The sequence below is a fragment of the Chiloscyllium punctatum genome, chromosome 15 (genome assembly GCF_047496795.1).
Source record: "Chiloscyllium punctatum isolate Juve2018m chromosome 15, sChiPun1.3, whole genome shotgun sequence".
Classification (NCBI taxonomy): Eukaryota; Metazoa; Chordata; class Chondrichthyes; order Orectolobiformes; family Hemiscylliidae; genus Chiloscyllium; species Chiloscyllium punctatum.
Window position 1 is genome coordinate 28,410,692 of NC_092753.1, and position 24,406 is coordinate 28,435,097.

General features: G+C 39.3%; 2 protein-coding genes across 3 annotated transcripts in view; one reads left to right on the forward strand and one right to left on the reverse strand.

The window, feature by feature from the left end:
• Positions 1 to 22,610, forward strand: part of pdha1b (pyruvate dehydrogenase E1 subunit alpha 1b) — a 48,871-nt gene extending 26,261 nt beyond the window's left edge. For both annotated transcript variants that reach the window (XM_072584829.1, XM_072584830.1), the window contains exons 3-11: positions 169 to 342; positions 2,260 to 2,386; positions 5,020 to 5,111; positions 5,283 to 5,375; positions 11,845 to 12,000; positions 16,241 to 16,312; positions 17,380 to 17,447; positions 18,733 to 18,841; positions 22,077 to 22,610. In XM_072584829.1, the coding sequence (XP_072440930.1) occupies positions 169 to 342; positions 2,260 to 2,386; positions 5,020 to 5,111; positions 5,283 to 5,375; positions 11,845 to 12,000; positions 16,241 to 16,312; positions 17,380 to 17,447; positions 18,733 to 18,841; positions 22,077 to 22,241 (1,056 nt within the window). In that variant the 3' untranslated portion in view covers positions 22,242 to 22,610. The remainder of the gene's footprint in view (positions 1 to 168; positions 343 to 2,259; positions 2,387 to 5,019; positions 5,112 to 5,282; positions 5,376 to 11,844; positions 12,001 to 16,240; positions 16,313 to 17,379; positions 17,448 to 18,732; positions 18,842 to 22,076) is intronic.
• A 61-nt stretch (positions 22,611 to 22,671) lies between these two features.
• map3k15 (mitogen-activated protein kinase kinase kinase 15) overlaps positions 22,672 to 24,406 on the reverse strand; it is a 135,817-nt gene continuing 134,082 nt past the window's right edge. The window contains exon 28 of the mRNA XM_072584828.1: positions 22,672 to 24,395. Coding sequence (XP_072440929.1) covers positions 24,338 to 24,395 — 58 coding nt within the window. The 3' untranslated portion in view covers positions 22,672 to 24,337. The remainder of the gene's footprint in view (positions 24,396 to 24,406) is intronic.

Here is a 24,406-nt window from a genome sequence, read left to right on the forward strand (position 1 = left end):
CCATATGCGGTGATACATTCATATGTTAGTGTCAGAACGATTTGATACAATCCCAATACGTAGAACATTATTAGCATTTTTAGGGAAGTCTGTGTTTAATATTCTGTGCATACTTGCAGTATTGCTGTTTTCAGACATTTTGTTGTAAAGGATTATTTTTAAATACAGAAATGTGACTTGCATCGTCTTGAAGAAGGTCCTGCAACCACAGTCATCCTGACCAGAGAAGATGGCCTTAAGTGCTACCGGATAATGCAATTAGTTCGTCGTATGGAGCTCAAAGCAGATCAGCTGTACAAACAGAAGATCATTCGTGGGTTCTGCCATTTGTGTGATGGTCAAGTATGTATAAGGAAAATGATTGATGTAATGACTGCTTTGATGAAACGTTTCTTTTAACCAATCCACAAAATGAACTATTCGCACCTAATTAAAAGTGGATCCTGGAATCACACGTGAAAGTCCACAGGAAAAATTTCAATTATTGGAAATTGTTAGAAAAATCATTTTTATATACTTTTTTTAATAATTGTATAGCCATTGTGCATTGAAAGTCTCTCTCCTATGGTATTGATGTAATCTTAATACAATTCAAATATAAACTGTTATGTTCGTAGATCATTATTCTGAGGTTCTTTTAAAGGTTAGGTTTGAAAACCTAAGATTCAATGCCTAGCAGGAGACATTTATGGGAATTCATCTTTCCCATCCCACATAATGAGGAGTAGAGTATCCTGTCAAATCCGCCAATTGAAAAGATTGCGAAGTGGTTCAATTGTCTTGTAAATACAGAATCAGACCTGATGAAGTGCAATTGTCATGAAACCTTAACTGTTTCTCTTTCCACAGCCTGACCTGATGAGCATTTGCAACAATTTTCAAATTTCTAGGATATCCAGTGATGTATTTAGAGGGTGACTGTATTGTGTATTTCCTTATTAATATGCTACATACTCATTTTCTAATTAGTTTATTTGTTTCCATATTAACAACACCAAAATCGGTGGCAGAGTAAGGTTTTCAAAGATTACGAAGATATCTTGATGAAAGGGGTCAATGGGCTGAAAAATGGCAGATGGCGTTCAATCTGGATAAATGTTGTACCAAAATGCAATACCTCACAAACAAGAGTAGGGTTTATATAATTAATAGTAGGGCCTTAGGTAGTGTTGTAGAACAGACACGTAGGAGTTCAGGTACGTAATTTTTTGTAGTTTGCATCACATATAGACAGGGTGGTTAAAAAGGCATTTGGCACACTTGCTTCATTGTTCAGTCCTTTGAGTATTAGAGTTGGGAAATCCTGTTGGGCGTATACAGGATATTGATGAAGCCTCTTCTGGAATATTGTCTAGTTCTAGTCACCCATAGGATATGATTAAACAGGAGAGGGTTCAGAAGAAATTTACAGTATGTTGCCAGTTGTAGAAGGTTTGACTTATAAAGAAAGGCTGGATAGACTGGGATCTTTCACTGGAGTGGAAGAAGTTGAGAAGTAATCTTATAAAAGTTTATAAAATAACAAGGGGTATAGACAGAGTTAATGGTGTTTGTCTTTTACCTAGACTGGGGGGGGGGGGGGGGGGGTTTCAAGACTAGGGTGGCACATTCCTAAAGTGAGAGTAGAGAAATTTAAGTACGATGATGACAATTTTTTTTACATAAAAGGTGGTTTGTGTGTGGAATGAACTTTCAGAAGTGGTGGATGCGGGTACAATTACAACATTTACACAAATCTTGGATATGTACATCAATAGGAAACATTTGGAGGAACAAGGGCTAGGAGCAGGCAGGTGGGATTATGGCATGAGCTAGTTGGACCGAAGGGTCTGTTTCTGTGCTGTATAACTCTGACTCTAAGTCTTGCTCTGGTGTGTACTTCGTTTTTCTTCTAACTGTGTAGTTTCTGGTTCTGCTGAAACCATTAATTTTTGTTAAATCTGTATTGGTAATGTTGGTATGAAAACCTTTTCCTTTGACAACACTAAAGATATTATTGACTTGATCATATAGTTAACTAGTATTAAATTGTACTGGACCTGACACACAATCTATTGTCATCCCATTGCTGTTCCATTAATCAATCAATTAATTAAAAATTATTTTCAGCATGGTTGATAGCCCACAGTTGAGAACAAGTTTAGGTTAATTTATGTGAACGCAGGCAGAAGACCTGGTGATCCTGTTGTGAAAATGATATGTTGTATTATGACTCATTAAATGAAGTGCTGATTATCAAAATCTTATTTTTAATTCCAGGAAGCCTGCTGTGTTGGAATAGAGGCTGCAATCAAACCAACAGACCACCTTATAACAGCTTATAGGTCTCATGGTTACACTTACACACGTGGAATCTCTGTCAAAGAAATTCTAGCTGAGTTGACTGGTAAGTTATGAATAGCAAAATGTTAGCAAATGGGGTTTAGAATTGAACCTGCACCAGCTCATACCATGTAAGAAACAGCATTAGGAGTTGGCCATTCAGCTTTTTGAGTCTGCTCTGCAGTTGGTATCAGTTACCCTATCTGAAACTGGCAGTCTAAATTTTCCTATAGAAAGTATGTTTTCTCACACATGCAACACAGTACACATGACAGCAGCTCTTCATAACCATCTGATATTCATTATGGGGTAATTTTAATGTGTCTGGTGTCTAACATGTTCCTTTTTTAACTTCCTTTTCCTATCCACATTGCACATAACGTCTACTAACTTAGTAATGTCTGCAAACTTGAATAAATAACACTTTATTTCTTTGTCCAAATAGATTAGATTAGATTAGATTAGATTACTTAGTGTGGAAACAGGCCCTTCAGCCCAACAAGTCCACACCGCCCTGCCGAAGCGCAACCCACCCATACCCCTACATTTACCCCCTACCTAGCACTATGGCAATTTTAGCATGGCCAATTTGCCTGACCTGCACATCTTTGGACTGTGGGAGGAAACCGGAGCACCCGGAGGAAACCCACGCAGATATGGGGAGGACGTGCAAACTCCACACAGTCAGTCGCCTGAGGCGGGAATTGAACCCGGGTCTCTGGCGCTGTGAGGCAGCAGTGCTAACCACTGTGCCACCGTGCCTCCCAAATCATTTGTTTGTGTGGTTAAAAGCTGAAACCTCCATTCAGATTCCTACAGGATGCCATTTTTCACACCTTGGGGGTCACAGGAGGCCACATCTTAGAAAACGTAAAGGTGGATAAATCTCTAGGACCTTATCAAGTGTATGCCAGGACATGGTAGAAAGTCAGGGAGGAGGTTCTGGGGTCTGTAGCAGAATTATTTCTATCATCTAATAAATATGGGTGAAATACTGGAGGGTGGCTAATATTGTAAGTGAAAGTGAGGAGTGCCAATGCTGGAGATCAGAGTCAAGAGTGTGGTGCTGGAAAAGCACAGCAGGTCGGTTAGCATCCGACGAGCAGCAGAATCGATGTTTCAGGCAAAAGCCCTTCAGGAATGTTAATATTGTGCCGTTACTTAAGAAGGGCCGTAAAGAGAAGCCTGGAAACTAAAGACCTGTGAGTCTGAAATCGTTGATGGGTAAGTTGTTGGATGTGATTCTGAAAGTTAGGATTTACGTGTAGGTGGAGAGGCAAGGATTGATTAGTGATAGTCAGCCTTTCTTTTTGTAAGCAAAATCATGTCTCAAACTTGATTGAGTTTTTACATGAAGTAAACAAAAAGATTGAGGGCAGAGCGGTAGATGTTGTTTAGTTGGACTTTAGTAGAACCTTTGACAAGATTCCACATGGTAGACTATTTAGTAAATTTGGATCATAGGGGATTTAGGGTGAACTTGCCAATTGGATATAAAATTGTCTTTATGGTAGGAGACAGAGTGCTGGTGGAGTGTTGTTTTTTGGACTGGAGGCCTGTAACCAGTGCTCTTCCACACCCATTAATAATGGGTCTGCTTTTGTCAATTGTATAAATGATTTGGATGAGAATATGAGGCATGGTTAGTAAGTTTGCAGATGACACCAAAATTCGTGGTATTGTGGACAGTGAAGAAGGTTATCTAAGATTACAAAGAGATCTTGATCAGTTGGGTCAGTGGGCTGAGGAGTGGCAGATGGCATATAATTTGGATAAATGTGAGGCATTGCATTTTGGTAATGCAAAAAAAATGTACAATTAATAGGCTCTGGGTTGTGTTGTAGAGCAGAGATATAGATATTCCGGCGCATAATTCTTTGAAATTTGCGTCACAGGGTGGTTAAGTTGTTTAGCGTCCTTGCCTTCATTGCTCAGACCTTTCGAGAATAGGTGTTGGGAGATCATTTTGAGGTGGTGCAGGACATTGAGGCCTCTTCTGGAATACTATCACCAATTCTGGTCGCCCTGTCATAGGAAGGATATTATCAAACAGGAGAGGGTTCAGAAGAGATTTACCAGGATGTTGCTGGGAATGGAGGGTTTGAGATATAAAAATAGGCTGGAAAGGCAGGGGCTTCTTTCACTGGAGCATAGGAGATTGTGGGGTGACCTTATAGGTTGATAAAATCAAGAGGGGCATAGATAGGTCAATGACCAGGTTCTCTTCTCTCGGGTGGGAGAATTCAAAACTAGTTGGCCTATTTTTAAGTGGAGAAAGATTTTAAAAATTACTTGAGGGCCAACTTTTTTTACAGTGTGGTTTGTGTGTGGAATGAACTGCCAGAGAAAGTGGTGAATGCAGTTACAGTTAGAACATTTAAAAGACATTTGGATAAATTCATAAATAGAAAAGATTTTGAGGGACATGGGTAACACTCAGGCAGGTGGGAGTATTTTAGCTTGAGAACGTGGTTGGCGTAGACTGGTTGGATGGAAGGGTCTCTTTCCATGCTGTATGAATCTATCTAAGCTTAGGCAGCAGAACCTTACATTGTATGTTGCTTATGGGCTGTAAGAATGTTTTCACATGCTACAAATTCAACTTTATCAACAAACAATTGTTTAACGAGGTATGTCATAAATATAACTCCTGGTTGTGTTTGTTACTTATGAAAACGATATGAATGCTGTCAACAGGTAGACGCAGTGGTTGTGCTAAAGGCAGAGGGGGCTCTATGCACATGTATGCTGACAATTTCTATGGAGGCAATGGCATTGTTGGTGCACAGGTAAGGATAGATCTACCCACACGATTCAGGGAATGATTGTAATTATAAATTGCTGTACAGATTAATGACTGGATTAAAGCCAAGGTGTGGTATACATTATGCAATATAATTTTGCTTGATGGGTTAAGTTTTTAACACTAAAATTTGATTATGCTTGATCATTTGAATTAGGTTCCTCTTGGAGCTGGGATTGCACTCGCCTGCAAATACTTTGAGAAGGACGAGATATGTGTAACCTTGTATGGTGATGGTGCAGCTAACCAGGTAAGGCTTGTAATTGTAAAATGACCTGTGATACTGCTATATGTTAACACAGAGCAATGTGACAAAGTAATAAGACTATAGTTAAAAGTAAGATTATTAATGTGTGCAAGTTTCGGTAGAGGCAAATTGAAAATGCTGAATGTAGCTTTGACTTGATATGTAATCATTTATAGAAAATATCAGATTGTTGTTGTTAGGCGGTCCCCCAAGACCAAGGATGACTTTTTGCCAATTAGGTTATGGGATGATTAAACAACCCAAGATTGGATCCGTTGTAACTGCATGATGTGGAAGCTGGTGGACCCTATTGTGGTTCATACTGATCATATCCAGCTCAAAACTGATGAGCTAAAGTCTTCGTTTCAAACAGTGAAATACATCAGGGAGGGGGAGTTGCCTGATGCTGTGTTCCAGGAGGTAGTCACATCACTTGGATTAACCATCTCAAATTTGGTCAGAGATTATAGAATGTAATTGGTGGCATACTCAGGGGAATAGACACTGTTCTAGTGGCCAAGAAACCCAAAAGCTGTGTTGCCTGTCTGATGCCCAGGTTCAGGATATTTCATCTGGGCTACCAAAGAGCTTGGAACGGGATGGGAAGGTTTCGGTTGCCGTGGTCCACGTAGGTACCAATGATCTACATAAAAAGAGGAAAGGGGTTGTGCTTAAGGGAATTTGAGGAGCTAAACCCTAAATTAGAAAAAAGCAGAACCAAAATGGTGGTAAATTCTCGGTTACTATCTGAGCCACAAGCTAGACGTTTGGAGCTGGGAATTAAATATTCAAGGATACATATCTTATCGAATGGACAGGCAATTGGCTGAATGGGTGGGATTTATGAAATTATTTTGATAACGAAGTGATATAGAGTCGGAAGGTGAAGCATGTGACTGACTGGAGTTGCTTACAGGCTTCCTAGCAGTAGTCAGGGAAGGAATTAAATCTGGAGATTGGAAAGGCACTATCACAGTAATCATGGGGGATCTTCAATACACAAGTGGACTGGGAAAATCGGGTTGATAGTGGATCTCATTTATAGGAATTTATGGAACATCTACAAGATGGGTGTTTTAGAGCACCTTGTGGTAGAGCCCAGTAGGGAACAGGCATTTCTGGATTTGGCAATGTCTAATGAGGCAGACTTGATTACGGAGCTTAAGGTGAATTCTAACAACATGTTAGAATTCACCTTGCCGTTTAACGGGAGAAGCTGGAATCAGATGTAATGATATTATAGTTGAATAAAGGTAACTACAAAGATATGACTGTGGAGCTGGCCAGGGTTGATTGGGGAGCCTAGCAGGGCTGCGATGGCAGGAATTTCTGGGGTTATTCAGGAAGCACAGCAGGAATTAATCCCAACAAGAAGAAAAATACTACAGGGAGGATGAGGTAACTGGTTCTTCCAAGGGAAGTCGGGAACAACATAAAAGCAAAACAATAAGCATACATGTGGTGAAGATTAATAGGATGTCAGAGGATTGGGTGGCCTTTAAAAACCAGTAGAGGATAACTAAAATAAGCAATGAGGGAAGATGATAAAATGAGAGTAAGCTAGCTAGTAGTATAAAACAAGATTGCAGGAAGTTTCTTTTAGATATCTTAAGGGTAAGCGAGAGGCAAGAGTTGGAGTTTAGCTATTACGTCACTGGAAAATTAGGCTGGTGAAGCAGTAATGGGGAGTAAAGAAATAGTGAATGAGCAGAGTAGGTACTTGGCATCAGTTTTCACAGTGGATGCTAGCGTAAGAGAACTTCAAGGGAGTCATGGAGAGGAGTTCTGTGTGAGCATTACTCAGGAGAAGGTGCTGCGGAAGCTGAAAGTCTGAAGGAGGATAAATCACCTGGACCAGATGGATTATACCCCCAGAGTTCTGAAGGCTACAGCTGAGATTGTAAAGGCTTTGGTGATCTTTCAGGAATCACTGGTGTCAGGAAGGGTCCTGGGGAACTGAAAATGGTTAATGTATCTCCCTTGTTTAAAAAGGGAGGGAGGCAGATGACAGGAAACTATAGGCTGGTTAGCCTGACTTTGGTGGTTGATCAGATTTTAGAGTCCATTTTTAAGGATGAGATTACGGGAATGCTTGCAAGTGTGAGATAAAATAGGGCTGAGTCAACGTGGCTTCGTCAAGAGGAGGTCACGCCGGACAAATCTATTAGAATTCTTTTGAGGAAGGAACGAGCAAGTTAGATAAAGGACAGCCAGGGGATGTGATCTTTTTGAATTTCCAGACAAGGTGCTGCACAGGAAGCTGCTGAATAAAATAAGAGCCATGTCATTAGGGGCAAGGTTAGAGATTGGCTGACTGGCCAAAGGCAGAAAGTGGGGATAAAAGAGTTGTTTTTCAGGATGGCGGCCGGTGACTAGTGGAGTTCGGTAGGGATCATTGTTAAAACCATAACTATTCATGTTATACATTAATAATTTGAACTGAGGGCATTGCTGCTAAAATTGCAAATGACACAAAGATAGGTGCAGGGACATGTAATGTTTAAGAAGCAGAAGAAGGAGGACGACTTGGGCATGCTAGGAGAATGGGCAAAGAAGTGACAGATGGAATACAGTATGGGAAAGTGTGAAGTTCTGCACTTTCTTTGAGAGAAGAGGCAAAGACTGTTTTCTAAATGGGGTATGGCTTTGGAAATCTGAAGCACAAAGGGACTTGGGGGCCCTACTTCAGGGTTCTCTGTAGGTTAATGTACAGGTTCAGTTGTCAATTAGAAAGGCAAATGTAACGTTTGCGTTAATTTCAAGAGGACTAGAATACAAGAGCAGTGATGTACTGTTGAGTATGTGAAATTGTTGTATAAGACTCTGGTCAAACCATATTTGGAATATTGAGAACAATTTTGGGCCCTGTATCTAAGGAAAGACATGTTGGTATTGAAGGGGTCCAGAGGACGGTTTACAAGAATGATCCCAGGGATGAAGGGTTTTCCATCTGAGGAGCGGTTGAGGAGTGTGAAAAGGATGAGGTGTGGGGGGGGGGTGCGGCCTGGATAGAGTGGACAAGTAGAAGATATTTCCACTAGGGTGAGAGGCTATAACCTGAGGGACGAACTTAGATGAGGATTTTTTCCAGTCAGAGGGTGGTTAATCTGTGGAACTCATCACTGCAGGGTTCCAAGAAGTCAAAGAAAGATTGGTTCTTGATTTGTCAAGGGATTAAGGGTTAAAGGGAGAAGGCAGGCAAATGTGTTGAGGAGCATACCAGCCATGATTGAATGGCAGAGCAGACTTAGTCATAGAGTCACAGATGTACAGCATGGAAACAGACCCCTTGGTCCAACTCGTCCATGCTAACCAGATATCGTAAACTAATCTAGTCCTATTTGCCAGCACTTAGCCCATGACACTCTAAACTCTTCCTATTCATATACCCATCCAGATGCCTTTTAAATGCTGTAATTGTACCAGCCGCCTCCTCTTCCTCTGGCAGCTAATTCCATACATGCACCATGCTCTACATTAAAAACTTGATTCCTCAGCCTCCCATGCTCCAGGGAAAACAGCTCCAGCCTATTCAGCCTCTCCCTATAGCTCAAATCCTCCTTGTAAATCTTTTTTCTGGACCTTTCAAGTTTCACAACATCCTTCCAATAGGAAAGAGACCAGAATTGCACATGATATTCCAAAAATGGCCTAACCAATGTCCTGTACAGCCGCAACATGACCACCAACTCCTATACTCAATGCTTTGACCAATAAAGGAACGCATACCAAACACCACCTTCACTATCCTATCTACTGTGACTCCACTTTCAAGGAACTATGAACTTGCACTCCAAGGTCTGTTTGTTCATCAACACTCCCCAGGACCTTACCATTAGGTGCATAAGTCCTGCTCCGATTTGCTTTCCCAAAATACAACACCTCTCAATAACTTAAATGAAACTCCATCCACCAATCCTCTGCCCATTGGCCCATCTGATCAAGATCCTGTTGTAATCTGAGGCAACCTTTTTTGCTGTCCACTATACCTCTAATTTTGGTGTCATCTGCAAATTTACTAAGTATGCCTGTTATATTTACATCCAAATTATTTTTATATAAATGACAAAAAGCAGTAGATCTAGCACTGATCCTTGTGGCACTCCACTGGTCACAGGCCTCCAGTCTAAAAAGCAACCCTCCACCACCACTGTCTTCTACCTACAGTTCTGCATCCAAATGGCTAGTTATCCCTGTATTCCATGAGATCTAATCTTGCTAACCAGCCTCCCATGAGGAACCTTGTTGAACATCTTGAAGAACAATAATCAGGTCTACTGCTCTGCCTTCATCAATCCTCTTTTACTTCTTTAAAAACTCAGTCAAGTTCATGGGACATGATTTCCCATGCACAAAGCCATGTTGACTATCCCTAATCAATCCTTGCCTTTCCAAATACATATAAATCCTGTCCCTCAGGATTGCCTCTAACAACTTGCTCACCACTGATGTCAGGCTCACTGGCCTGTAGTTCCCTGGCTTTTCCTTACCACCTTTGTTAAATAGTGGCACCATGTTAGCCAACCTCAAGTCTTCTGGCACCTCACCTGTGACTATCAATGATACAAATATCTCAGCAAGGGGCCCAGCAATCGCTTCCCTAGCTTCCCATAGAGTTCTAGGTCCTTATCAGGTTCTGGGGAATTATCCACTTTTATGCATTTCAAGACATTCAACACCACCTCTGTAATATGTAAGTTTTTCAAAATGTCACCATCTATTTCCACACATACTACACCTTCCATGTCCTTCGCCACAGTAAACACAGATGCAAGATACTCATTAAGCATCGCTCCCATCTCCTGCGACTCCACACATGCAGTGCCTTGCTGATCTTTGAGGGGCCCTAATCTCTCCCTAGTTATCCTTTTATCCTTAATGAACTTATAAAATCCGTTTAGATCCTCCTTAACTCTATCCACCAAAGTTATGTCATGTCCCCTTTTGCCCTCCTGATTTCCCTCTTAACTATACTGACTGTTTTTTATACTCTTGTAAGGATTCTATCAATCTCTCCTGTCTACACCTGACTTATGCTTCCTTCTTTTTCTTAACCAAAACCTCTTTCTCTCATTATCTAGTTTTCCCTACACCTAAGAGTGTTGTCCTTCACCTTGACAGGAACATACTGCCTATGGACACTCGCAATCTCATTTCTGAAGGCATCCCATTTTCCTGCCATCCCTTTACCTGTGAACATCTGCCCCCAATCAGCTTTTGAAAGTTCATGCTTAGTACTGTCAAAATTAGCCTTCCTCCAATTTAGAACTTGAACTTTTAGATCTAGTCTACCACTGACCCCTCAGTCACCTGCCTTGCCTTATTTCCCAAGAGTAGGTCACGTTTTGCATATTTTTTAGTAGATACATCCACATGTCGAATCAGAAGATTTTCTTGTACACTCTTAACAAATTCCTCTACATCTAAACCCTCAACACTAGGCAGTCCCAGTCTATGTTTGGAAAGTTAAAATCCCCTACCATAACCACCCTATTATTCTTTCTTGATGGGCTGAATGGCCTAATTTTGCTCCTATGTCTTAAAGTGTGGGATGTCATTCAGGACTGAATCTTGGTTGAAGAAATGCTCTTTCCAATGAGTGTGCGCAACTGTTCTGTCCTTGATGAACACTACTTCAATTCTTAGCTGTCAATAGGGTTGTGTCCTTGGGACTATCACGGTCTTGACTGCTAAAGAATTAAAGAACTTTGAGTGTTTGCGATTTGCTGGATTTCCTGATGCTTTCACCCACCTCCTCTTTAAGACATGAGTTTTTTTGGTGTCCTTGGTCTTCATTTGTCTGTAGACCTGCTTTCTTTACAACAGATGATTTTATGCTGTCAATTGTGAACCAGTCGGTTCATGATGTGTGACATTTTCCAGATGCAAAATTTTGTCTAAGTGTAAGACTTGAGTGCCCAAGCTTTGAACCTGACGGACAACTCTTGTTGCCTAATAATTAAATATTTTTCCTGATTTTGAGAGGCTAATAGCTGCTTCTGTTAGTGCTGTCTCAGTATTGGGTAAATCCTAAATCAGAAGTCATGATCCAGCTGTTTGCAAACTGTCGGCATCCTTAAATTTGATGCACAGCTGTGAGGTTCTGAGAGTACGTATCTACTTAGCCAGGAACATAGCCAGCCAGACACAAAGACAATAAGAGAATTTGGTGCTTGATACAAACTATAGCATTGTTCTGACTTGATGACTAATGTGGAAAGGTCTGTAAAGCTGAATTAGCTCATACAAATGTTTTTAAGGATGTAATATTTTGTCTATTGATTAATTTTACCCAAACTTTAAAAGAATTATTGTGAAGAAGTGCTTCCTAATTTTTAAGATTTCCCATTAGGTAAGATTTATCTGATGTATTGCATAGCTTTGTCAAAATGGCACTGAGGTTTTTATTCAAAACACTTATTTCCTCATTTAGTCTCTTTGTTTTATTTTTTAATTAATCTTCACCTTTTAGGGCCAGATTTTTGAAACCTACAATATGGCAATGTTATGGAAATTGCCCTGCATATTTATCTGTGAGAACAACAGGTATGGCATGGGTACCTCTGTGGAGAGAGCAGCAGCCAGCACAGACTACTACAAGAGAGGTGACTTCATTCCTGGTCTGAGGGTAAGATGCTCTGGCCCATTCAAGTTCTGTTAATAAGGGGAAATTGAATCTGTTTTGCAGTATTGTTGTGATCATTGATCTTGTCTCAGTACTCAATGGGTTACAACAGAAAACAAAAATAATTTTATCTGGTTATCAAGATAATTAAATACCTCACCTCACCTCATCTCAGATTTTACAGATTAACCAGGTATCTTATTAAACACAATTATTGGTTTATTATCACAAGAAAATTCATCAGTAATTATGCAATCATTGGCAGAGATTTAAGCCAGTTGGTCAATAGACCAATATCTATATATTGAATTAGACAGCAAACCCTTAGATATTTACAAGGGTTTCTCTGTAAATCTTTAGTTTAGCACCATGCCAGTTTCTACCTTTTTGTCTTCTGGAACCTTACCTGGACTAATGATCCAGAAATATCTGTTCAAATCTCTGCGATAGCGAGGATTTTAAATTCATTTAGAGTGTTGCTGGGGAAAAAACATTTTCCTCAGAACTTAAAATCTTACAATCATCAGGGCAATTCACAAGAGAAACCAATATAAAGAGAAAGCAACATTTCTATATGAAAGGACTCTGCTGATAAGTTTGCAAGTGGACTCTGAATGGTAGAGGTGTTGCCACGGAGAAAATACCAATTAATGACTGACAATTGACAACTTTTGACTAAATCAGAGGGTGGTTGTCACCTATTTTGTTGAGTTAAAATAGGCGCATTGCATGTTTAAGTGTTCCTTCTGTCTGCAAAGAACGGCACTTCTGTACATAAAGTCGTTCCATGCTGTGACGCCGACGAGCAATCCTAAATTGATTGTAGGTATATTTCTTCGCACACTTGGTTATTTAACAAATGCAGTTCAAATTCACAATCAGATGAAATGTTAAAGGGTCCTTAAATTAGAGAGATTAGTTTATAGCACAAAGACTGGTGTGAAGAAGTTTTCAGTTTGTGGGATAAGTGGAGTCGACATCTAAACTGTATTGAGTTGTTGTCTTGTGAACTGTACAACTAGAGAAGTGAAGAGGGTATTAAATTAAAGTTGGGGCAGAAAAGCAAATAGGGAAAAAATATTCATTAAAAGGTAAAAACAGTGGAAAATAGTAATCTGGAAAATGAGGGTCAGAGAATGGCAGAAGGAACAGAAAGAAAACACCCCTAGGAGTGCACCAAAATTCAAGACTAAAGGCTTTACCTGAATGCACGTAGCATTCATAACAAAATAAACAAATTGATCGCGTGCATTAAAGTAAATAAATACGATCTTTAATTTCATTGCAGAGACATTTTTTCAGGATGGCAAGATTGGATTATGTGTATTGCGTGGTAATGACGTTCAAAAGAAATAGGAAGCTATGTAATGGTAGAGGGGTAGCTGTTAATCAAAGATGGCAGTAGTTACAGATGACCTTGGTTCAGGAAATAAGGATGTGGAATTAGTTTGGGCAAAAATGGGGAGTAATAGGGAAAATACGTCATGAGTGGGAGTAGTTGGCAAGTCTCCCAATGGTAACCACAACATGAGACAAGAACTAATGGGTTACTGTGATAGAGTTGGCAATACTCATGGGATGCTTCAATCTACATAAACTTTGACAAATCAGATTGGCAGCAGCCTACTAGATGAAAAGTTTACAGAATTGTTTTGAAATGGTTTCTTAGGTCAGCACATTCTGGAATGGATAGTGGAGTATGTTGTGTAATGAATCAGGATTAACTAATGACCTCTGAGTAAAAGCACCCTGAGGTGGGGATCATTTCAGTAATAGCTGTAAGTCAGTAAGTGTGAGGCAGAGAGAAACTTTGTGAAATTACAATCATGAGGGAAGTAGTACTGAGCAAAATGATGTATCTTTAGGCTGAAAACTTTCTGGGTCGAGATGGACTTTATCCCAGGGTCTTAAGAGTGTGCGAATAAAGTAGTAGATGTGTTGTTAATTTTCCTAAATGTAGGAAATTTTGGAAAGCTTCCATCGGATTGGAAAGTAGCAAATGGAAGATGTCTATTAAAGACAGGAGTGGGGGCAGAAAACTGGAAACAATGGTAGGGAAATTGTTAGAATTGATCATTAAGGTGATGATCACTGCACACTTCAAAAATGTCAAGGTAATCCGGAGGCATCGGCAAGGTTTTGTGAAAAGGAAATCGTGTGTAATCGCTAATTGGAATTCTTTGAAAGAATATCATGCACTGGATAAAAGGGAGCCTATAGATGTACTACTGTACACATGATTTCCAGAAGATATTTGAAAAGGTACCACAACAAAGATTATTGTGTAAAATAAAAGCTAATGATGTAGTGAAGATGATTGGTTGGCTATCAGAAAGTAGAATGTGCACAAATAGGTCTTTGATAGGATGTGATTAAGTTCCACAGGAGTCTGTGCTTAAGCCTCAGCTTTGTAAAATTCACATCAATACCTTGGGCAAGAGATTGAAGACATAGAGCTGAATTCATAGATGAGACCAACATAATAACATCATGAAGATCTAAGGCAGCTGCAGACAGATGTAGATCAGTTGAGAGAGTAAGCAAAAGTCAAAAACCAAAGTGGGTAATATAACAAAATGGGAAATTATTTGCATTGATAGGAAAATTTAAAAGAGCAAAGTATGACATCATGGTGGCGCAGTGGTTAGCAGTCCCTAGCCTCACAGCACTAGGGACCCCGGTTCGATTCCCGCCTCAGGCGACTGTCCATGTGGAGTTTGCGCGTTTTCCCCATGTCTGTGTGGGGTTTCCTCCCACAGTCCAAAGATGTACCGATCGGGTGAATTGGTCGTACGAAATTGCTCATAGTGTTAGGTGCATTAGTCAGAGGTAAATATAGGGTAGGGGAATGGATCTGGGTGGGTTACTCTTCGGAGGGTCAGTGTGGACTTGTTGGGCCAAATGGCTTGTTTCCATGCCGTAGGGAATCTAATCTAAACTTAGAGAACAACTGCAGAATTTTAAGGTGTAAAGGGATTTGTTATGGTGCATATTTCGCAAAATGTTGATGCAGGTACAGCAGATAACCTAGAAGGCTAATGAAATGCTATCCTTTATTAAAAGAAACATTTAACATAAAAGTAAGGATGTTATGATTCAGTTCTACTAGGGATTGGTGAGCCCACGCCTTGAATACTGCATGCAGTTTTGGTCTCTCTTAGGATGTAAATGCATTGGAGGCTGGTCAGAGGAGGTTTACTAGATTTGATACCTAGAATAAGCAGATTGTTGTATGAGGATATGAAGGTGAAGTTTCCAGATGAAGGGCCTTTTGCCCAAACCGTTGATTCTCCTGCTCCTCAGATGCTGCCTGACCTGCTGTGCTACTCCAGCACCACACTCTTGACTCTAATCTCCAGCATCTGCAGTCCTCCCTTTGGTCTGGGGTTGATTCCACTGGAGTTCAGAGGAGATGAGGGTTGATTCATTATTGATTGAAATGTATGAAATCCTGAATGGTCTTGACAAGATGGATGCAAAAAGGATGTTTCCTCTTGTAGATCAATCTAGAACTTTTAGGACATAAATGGAGATTTATATGACTTTGTAACACTGCCTGTGGTGGAGGTGGGGACATATTTTTGAGATAAAGGGTACATTTGTGTTAGGCAGGAAATCAAAGATTATTGGGTGGAGGTGAGAATTTGGAATTTGAAACAAAAAGATCAGCCTTGATCTTACTGAGTGGCAGGTTAGAATTGATAGGCTGAATGGTATACTTGGTTCTTCTGTATGTTCATATGTATAGAACAATGAAATTCATACCATGTTCCTGATTTGTGTGATAGGCAGAAAGCCACTTCTTGGCCTGATGGATGCATCCTGTTAGTGGAAAACACCATTTATGTTGTAACTGCATGGCTATGTGAAATAACCAGTTTCACTTATTACTCAAGCCTTTAAGATAGCTTATCCTTCCAATTTATAATTTTAGTGATCCTTGTTAGTGCGTTTAGTTGGATAACGATTGTGTCTACATTTTTAGTTACTTAGGATGCACCAAGAAACTATAATACCACACTACTCTTAATCATATGATAAAGCACCAGGATTTTATTTTGTACCTAATGTCCTTCGTATGTGACATTTCTAGAATGGTCAGTTATGGCCCACAGATTACTGGAACAGCACTGCTGTCTTCTGATAAAGGAACGTGAGAAAACACAGCAGCAACATGATTCTTAAAGGTGTATTTGCAACTGTATATTATTTATAAATCCATCTTACTCAATTCTGTTGACAGGTCGATGGCATGGATATATTGTGTGTTAGAGAAGCCACAAGGTTTGCAGCAGATTACTGCAGGTCTGGAAAGGTAAAACAAAAATATTACTAGAGTACGTGAAGTTTTTTGTTTTAGTTAGAAATGGTTCAGTAGTAGAGAAATCAGTAGATTTCCAAAAGTATTTAGTTCAAAGAATGCTATTTATAGAAGTCTACTAAACAACTTGTATTATAATAGGAACATACAACCCAAAGTGTGAATTGCTGCTGAAGTTTGGATATAAATGTGTGATTCTTGTAAATGTTGGGATTAGCTTAGTCTTGTATAGTGCTCACTGACATCTGTAAATTTTGTGACTTACTGGAGGATATAAAATAAATCCCTAATAAATGACAAATCGTTTGCAGAGGAACCTCAATTATCCGAAGGACACAGGTGGGGAGTATTTCGTTCAGTTAATTGAATGCCGGATAACACAGTTTAGCCAAGCATGAGGGCCTTGGGATCTTGATCTTGTTCGGATAATCCAAAATTTGGATAATTGAGTTTCCTCTCTACATTGCACTAACGAGACTGAACATCTATTATTGATAATGGAATAATGTTTTAGGAAAGTATAAATCAAAACAGGTGTCTGGCAACAGGACTTGAAGAAATCAAGCAGTACCTATTCCTGTCATTACTTACTTGAGCTACAATAAAAGCCTTGAATTCTCCTTTTTTTTGTTCTTGTACAATATTGTATTTCATATTGAAGATTTGAGATGTTTGTATTGTTTTGGTGACAAATACCAGTAACCACTGCGCTTTTGTAGTTGTTGACATTCATCTGCTAAACGTTTACAGTTGGTCACAAGGGAATAAGTTGAAATGCCATATAAGGAGATCATTGCCTTTGATTTCTAAAGGATATTAAGAGATGTACATGTGTTTAATAGGAATTATTGAGGGGCAAAAATAAGAGGTCAGCATGCATCAAAAGTGGTGACACCAATTGTCACCTGATATTTTTATCTTTTGTGGTGATGTATGAATCCTTCAATGAGCTGCATACATTCCAGGCACCTGTTATGTTATATACCTCTATATATTGGAATGGCACATTATCAGGTAGATTATAGTTTGTTCAATGAATTCTAACACTTAATCAATTTCAGGGCCCTATCTTGATGGAACTGCAAACATATCGTTATCATGGACACAGTATGAGTGATCCTGGTATCAGGTAAAGCTATGTGTAGACTAAGCCAATTAAATTACATTACCTTTGGTATTGTTACAATCTCCATTATTGGTAATACTGGACAAGTCGGATCCTAGAATGATCCTGGTTTGATAAACGTGTTTAATTCTTGCAGTTAGTCTCTGTGGTATTCAGTCACTGAAAAGTATTAACTCAAAGCTGCAAATGTTCTTTAACAAAATAGCATTTATTACATAAGAATAAAAAGACAAGACTGCACGTTTACTACAGTTTATACATAGACAGCAGAACAATGTTTCAAATATTTCCCAACAATCTCCTTTTTGTTTACTCATTCCCAGAGAAATCTCATTCCTGCTGGCATTGAATCATTTGTATGTAATTCAATCCCTACATCGTCTTTAACTGAAGTTATACAGGAGACAAAACTGAAAGAACTACAGATGCTAAAAAAACTCAGCAGGTCTGTAGCATCTATGGAGACAAATCAAAGTTAACATTTCAGGTCCAGTGACCTTTCTTCAGAACTGCATCCGAAACGTTAACTCTGATTGTACAGGAAACATTTTGTCTTGCTGAAACAATTTGCAACTGAGCAAGGTAGAGTTTTCTGAATAGATGAATTTGGTATCAAAACGTTACATTCGTATTTGTAATTTAGTGACCGGACAAAAGTAACTGCATATCACTGTTAGCCTCAGTGTCTCAGTTCTGACAACTTAAACAATTCTGCACAAGCTCTTCTGCAATGCTAAATCAGATACCTTCTTGGAAATTGTGGATGACCTACTGACCTTTTTTAAGCTAAAAGTTAGCTTCAGAACTGAAGATGTACATCTGCCTCTTTTAAAAATACAAATTCTAAAAATATTTTACATTTATCACAGTATTATGGTACATTTGAATATAGTTGATTTTATCACTACTACAGTAAACTTTTAATGTTAATGTGCCATTATTTACCCCATTCGGGGTAGAAATTCTGGGAAATTAAACAAATTGATGCATTCACAAAAACATCTGTGAAGCAATCCTTCCACCTCCCCTTATTTACTACTTTATTGCTGCATGAAACCTTTTTAAATCAATACTGATTGTTCTTACAATCTACCTTTATTCATTTTCTCAGATTAAAAATAATGTTACTCAAAGCATTCAGAAATGTTAAGACCTGAGCAACACTTCTTAAAGTTTTCCAATTTTTAAATTACTATTTACTGAAATATGGTGACATTCCAGCTATCCAAGGAAAAGAAATTGGTGTCCTGCAGCATTTGTAAATAAATGGTCTAATTGTACTTTGTAGTTACCGTACTCGAGAAGAAATCCAGGAAGTAAGAAGTAAAAGTGATCCCATTACCATGTTAAAGGAGAGGATGCTGAGCAAGAACCTATCCAGCGTAGAAGAGCTGAAGGTATGTTGCTATCCATGGCCATTGGTTATTTGATTGCAACAAATGATCATGTCTGTTAATGCATTGATTTTTAAACGCAGTTCATCTCACTGTGTAGAACAATTTGTCAAATTTGCTAACATGGATATCTTCTCACGAAAGTATGTAAATTTTTGATGATTAATTCAGCAGTTTGGTAGGCCATAATACAATTTAATGCGATTAGGCAAGAATTAGGATGCATAGAATGGGGTTGCAAAATGCAGGGGATGGGGATGGGGATGATGGAAATGTGGAGCTGGTTTAAGGAACAGCTATTCCGTGTCCTCGATAGGTATGTCCCTGTCAGGCAGGGAGGAAGTGATAAGGTAAAGGAACCGTGGTTTACTACAGAAATTGCATCTCTTGTTAAGTGGAAAGGAGCCTTATATGTTGATAAGACAAGATGGTTCAGATGAGGCGATGGAGAGTTACAGATCAGCAGGGAAGGATTTAAAGAGAGTTAAGAGGAGCAGAGAGAGAATAATGAGCAGTTTTTAGCAGGTAGAATAAAGGAGAACTCTAAAGCTTTCTTATAGGTATGTAAGGAATAAAAGGATGACTAGGGTAGGAATAGGGCCAGTCAAGGACAGAAGTGGGATGTTGAGTGTGGACCCTGTGGAGATCGGGAGAGGTGCTAAATGAACAATTATCGATTTTCACTTAGGAAAAGGAGAATATCGTAGAGGAGAAGAATGAGATATGAGATATTGGACTAGAAAGGATAGAGGTTAGTTACGAAGAATTCGTATCAATTCTAGGAGTGAAAATAGACAAGTCCCCTGGGCCGGATGGCATTTATCTGAGGATTCTCTGGGACGGTGGGGAGGAGATAATGGAGCCTTTGGCTTTGATATTTGAGTTGTCATTGTCTACAGGTTTAGTGCCAGAGGACTGGAGGATTGCAAATGTTGTGCTCTTGTTCAAGAAGGGCAGTAGAGATGACTCATAATTATAGACTCACTAGCCTTACTTCTGTTGTAGGAAAGGATTATAAGAGAGGATTTATAATCATCTAGCAAGCAACAATTTGAATTCAGATAGTCAACAAGGTTACATAGCGGGCAGGTCATGTCTCAAACCTCACTGAATTTTTTTTGAGAAGGTGACCAAGCATGTGGATGAGGATAGGGCAGTTGACGCGGTGTACATGGACTTCAGTAAAGCCTTTGATAAGGTTCCACATGGGTAGGCTGGTGGAGAAAATGCAGAGGCATGGGATTGAGAATGATTTAGCAGTTTGGATTAGAAACTGGCTTTCTGTAAAAAGGCAGCAAGTGATGGTTAATGGAAAATATGCAGCTTGTACTAGTGGTGTGCTACAAGGATCTGTTTTGGGACCACTGCTGTATGTCATTTTTATAAATGACTTTGATGCAGGCATAGGTGGACGCATTAGTAAGTTTGCAGATGATACTAACGTTGGTGGAGTAGTGGACAGTGTGGAAGAATGTTGTGGCGGGCTTGGATAAACTGCAGAAGTGGGCTGAGAGATGGCAAGTGGAGTTCAATGCCTTCCTGTTATTCTTCCCAAACTGCATTACCTCACATTTAGCTGCAGAGTACTGGGTCAATGGAAAGATTCTTGGTCGTGTGGATGTGCAGATGGAGCTTGGTGTCCATATACATAGATCCCTGAAAGTTGGCACCCAGGTTGATAGTGCCTTTAAGAAGGCATACAGTGTGTTAGGTTTCATTGGTAGAGGGATTGAGTTCCGGAGCCGCAATGTCATGCTGCAACTATACAAAATGTTAGTGCGGCTGCACTTGGAATCTTATGTACAGTTCTGGTTGCCCCATTATAGGAAGGACATGGAAGCATCGGAAAAGGTGCAGAGGAGATTTACCAGGATGTTGCCTGGTCTGGAGGGAAGCTCTTATGAGGAAAGGCTGAGAGAGGTCTATTCTCATTGGAGAGAAGAAAGCTAAGAAGGGATTTGATACAGACAGACAATCCTGATCAGAGGATTAGATAGGGTAGACAGTGGAAGTCTTTTTCCTAGGATGATGATGTCAGCTTATACGAGGAGGCATAACTACAAATTGAGGGGTGATAGATTTAAGACAGAAGTCAGAGGCAGGTTCTTTACTCAGAATAGTAAGGGCATGGAATGCCCTACCTGCCAATGTAGTTAACTCAGCCACATTAGGGAGATTTAAAGAGTCCTTGGATAAGCACATGGATCATGATGGGATAGTGTAGGGGGATGGGCTTAGATTAGTTCACAGGTTGGCGCAACATAGAGGGCCGAAGGGCCTGCTCTGTGCTATATTGTTCTATGTTCTATTTTATTCCTGTGAAATTTAGCAAATTAAAATCTACGTTTCTCCATTTTACCAATTCACAGTGGGAATTTTCAGGTGTTGGATAAAGGATGAAACAAACTCTTCCTAAATTGGACCTTTTTGTGCATCCAAATGCAGTAATGAATTGAATGTATCTGAAAATTTGCATCGCCTTTCAGTCATGATCATTATCCTCCAGCTAGAAATGCATGTCACGCAGTAGTAGGATGGAATGGGGTAGATCAAATAGCAGCATGATGTGTGTGTAAGTTGGTCAGAGGAGCAACCTCTGATATTGTGAGTTAGGTGTTGAAAAAAGATGAAGAATAACATTAGAAAACTGAAACAAAGATGCTCAGGAACATAGAGAAATGGGGAGCAGTAGTCCCATGGTAAAGATGAAAAAACTGAGGAAACATCTGACCTTTTATTTTGCAACGCAATTTTAAATATTTAAAAAGCATAGGTTATAAAGAAAGAAGCATTAAAAAGTTCTGCGCAGGTACATTTGGTTAGTTTGAATGAGGGGTGCTGGGAAGGAGAATGACACCTGTTGATGTGGCCTGAAAGGGTAAAGGTCTTAACAGCTGCTGTCTGATTTCCTCTGCAATTGTAGCATTTAGTTTGTTCTGGTGAAATTTAGAGTCAGATACTAAGTAGACACTGGTGTGTGTATACATAATGAACTGTAAGTGAAATTGATCTATAGCAGGATCTCAAACTGGGCGTTTTATATAATTGGTAGTCTATTTTATACACACACCTCACTGGTGCCAAGTTCACTGAGCCCATTTTGCACCAAGGCCCACGTGAACCCTGCCCCCATATATGAATATCGTGAAGGTGTATTTTCAATTATTCTGTCCTTCCATTCCATTTTACTGATTAGTGGTTCATAACATGGTCAAGTAATATTTGTGTTTTCTTACAGGAAATCGATGTTAGTGTCAGACAGGAGGTGGAGGAAGCAGCACAATTTGCCACCACTGATCCTGAACCTGCTTTAGATGATCTGGCCCACAACATTTACCACAACGAAGCAGCATTTGATGTTCGTGGCACTAACCCTTGGATCAAGTATAGATCAGTATCCTAAAGGAATAATACCCTTCAAATTTGTTACACAATCACCTACAACTAACATGTACATTCTCAAATGGAATCTGAAAGTCATGTTCATAAACTATTAATGTTTCAGTTAAGCAAAACTGCATATTAAGAAAATTAGGACTTTTACTGTGTTTGAATTTGTTTTTTTACATGTACATATGCGGTTTCTTAACCCTTGTAAACCACTTGCGTCCCATGATTTATTTAATACTTGCCATCTTGTACCAGTGGAGTTGTTTTTAATCAAGGGTGTTCCTGAAGCAGATCAGAGTTGATGCTGTTTTGCCAGATAGCAAGTGTCTGACATGTAATAAAGTCAAAATAAGATTAAATGTGTAATTTTTGTGACTTTCAATCCAATGTGTCAATGGTATGTGTTAAAAAGTGTGGAAAGTTTCGATTAGTGACAAAAATACAATGTCCCACCAAGCTTAACTCGCAAGGATGGACCCTACAACATCAATGAACATGATAAAAGTGCACACTGGATCTAATAACTGCTGGAAAAGATCTGAGTTGTCCAAAAATGAGGGTGCCTCTCCACACTAACATATGTCACTAATTGTGCTTAATTTGTAGAATCTCTTTAGATTAACTGCAAGTGTCTTAGAATCTTGCAAGACTTTATAATGTAGAGTTATGGAAAGAGGGTGGAGTAGTAGGTTTCAATTTTGATTGATCTAGCATACAGCTATAGGAGATAATTTGCTCATTCTGCATGGCACAGTTTGTGGAGCATAAAAATGTTACACAGTGAAGATTACTCTAATCCACAACCATAAAAACTCATTCAAAGTCTGACAGCAAGTTATTTTTAGTAAGTGGATTCAAAATGCGAGTAATTTTTTTGGTGCTTTCTAAACTCTCTCCAATTTTACTTAATTGGCAAGAAACTAGTAAATGCCAGAAAATTCTGCAGGAATATTGATTTTTCCTACTGGGCTGCTTAACCATCAGTGTCCAACAGCAAAGCAGTTGAACATTGGGAATTCTTTGCTATGCTAGGTCTGGTGGGAAAGGTCCGTGGGGGAAAAAAGGCAAATTTTAAATTTAGAGCTCGGCTATTTGGAGGAAATTGGAAAGTACTTCCTTGCAAATACAGCAGTGGAAATCTTTCAAAAATCCTCCAGGATAGAATACAATTGAAAGTTGCGAAACGGATTATCTTGACCCTTGCCGAGCAAAGGTCACAAATCAGACTCCAAGGGCTGAGTGGCCTAGTTTAGTTTCTATGACTATAACACTGTTTGAAAATAATTATGTGCAACATTGACAAATATGTTTATGTACAAGTGCTAAAATTAGAGTACATCTTCAATTGTGGCATCAGACGTTATTCGGATCACTGACTTAAATTTTGCATCAAAACCTATTTCTCATGAATAATGTCAATTAGGGAATTTTGTCTGTCCACAAAAACAACTAACATGCAATCCTTTTTATACTGAATTCATCCATTCATGAAACCCAAATGGCTGTGTTGTGTCAACTGGCAAATTCTTCATGCAAGACAAAATGTTTCCTGTGTAACTTCAGTTAAAGACAATGTCGGTGTTTAAAGGCCATGCAATGATTCTATGCCACAAATTCTAAGTGATATTGATGGTTCGATTAAAATATTTCCTGCAAAGCAAGGTCCTTGCTTCTGCTTACATCCAGGAAACTGACTTTGATTTATTGATTTAATTAAAGAACAGGTTATGTATTTTAAAGTGAAATGAGCAATTAAATGATGGCATCACCTGTCACAGAATGGGAACAGGGAACTATAGTTGATTTGGTACTTGGTGGTAGTCTCAATGCTTTCAGGTGAAGGAGGTAAATACTATTTGTCAGAATGAGTCAACTTGAGGTGATTAACTTCTCTCTGCTCATTTGCTAAACCCCAGTCCTGCAGACAATCCACTGTGACTGCTTTCACTGTTGATTCTCAAAATTACATAGCATTACAATATGTATCATACCCAAGGACCTCCACAGTACACATCCAGATAAATCTATGTAAATACACAATACATACATAATTACTCAGTAGAATAGCAGCTTTGGTCACTCATGTCATAAAAATAGCACTCTGGAAGATTAGACTCCTTTCCTGAACTTTAAAATACCGTTCCAGATTCGGCAAATGGGTCCTCCTCTAAAACATGG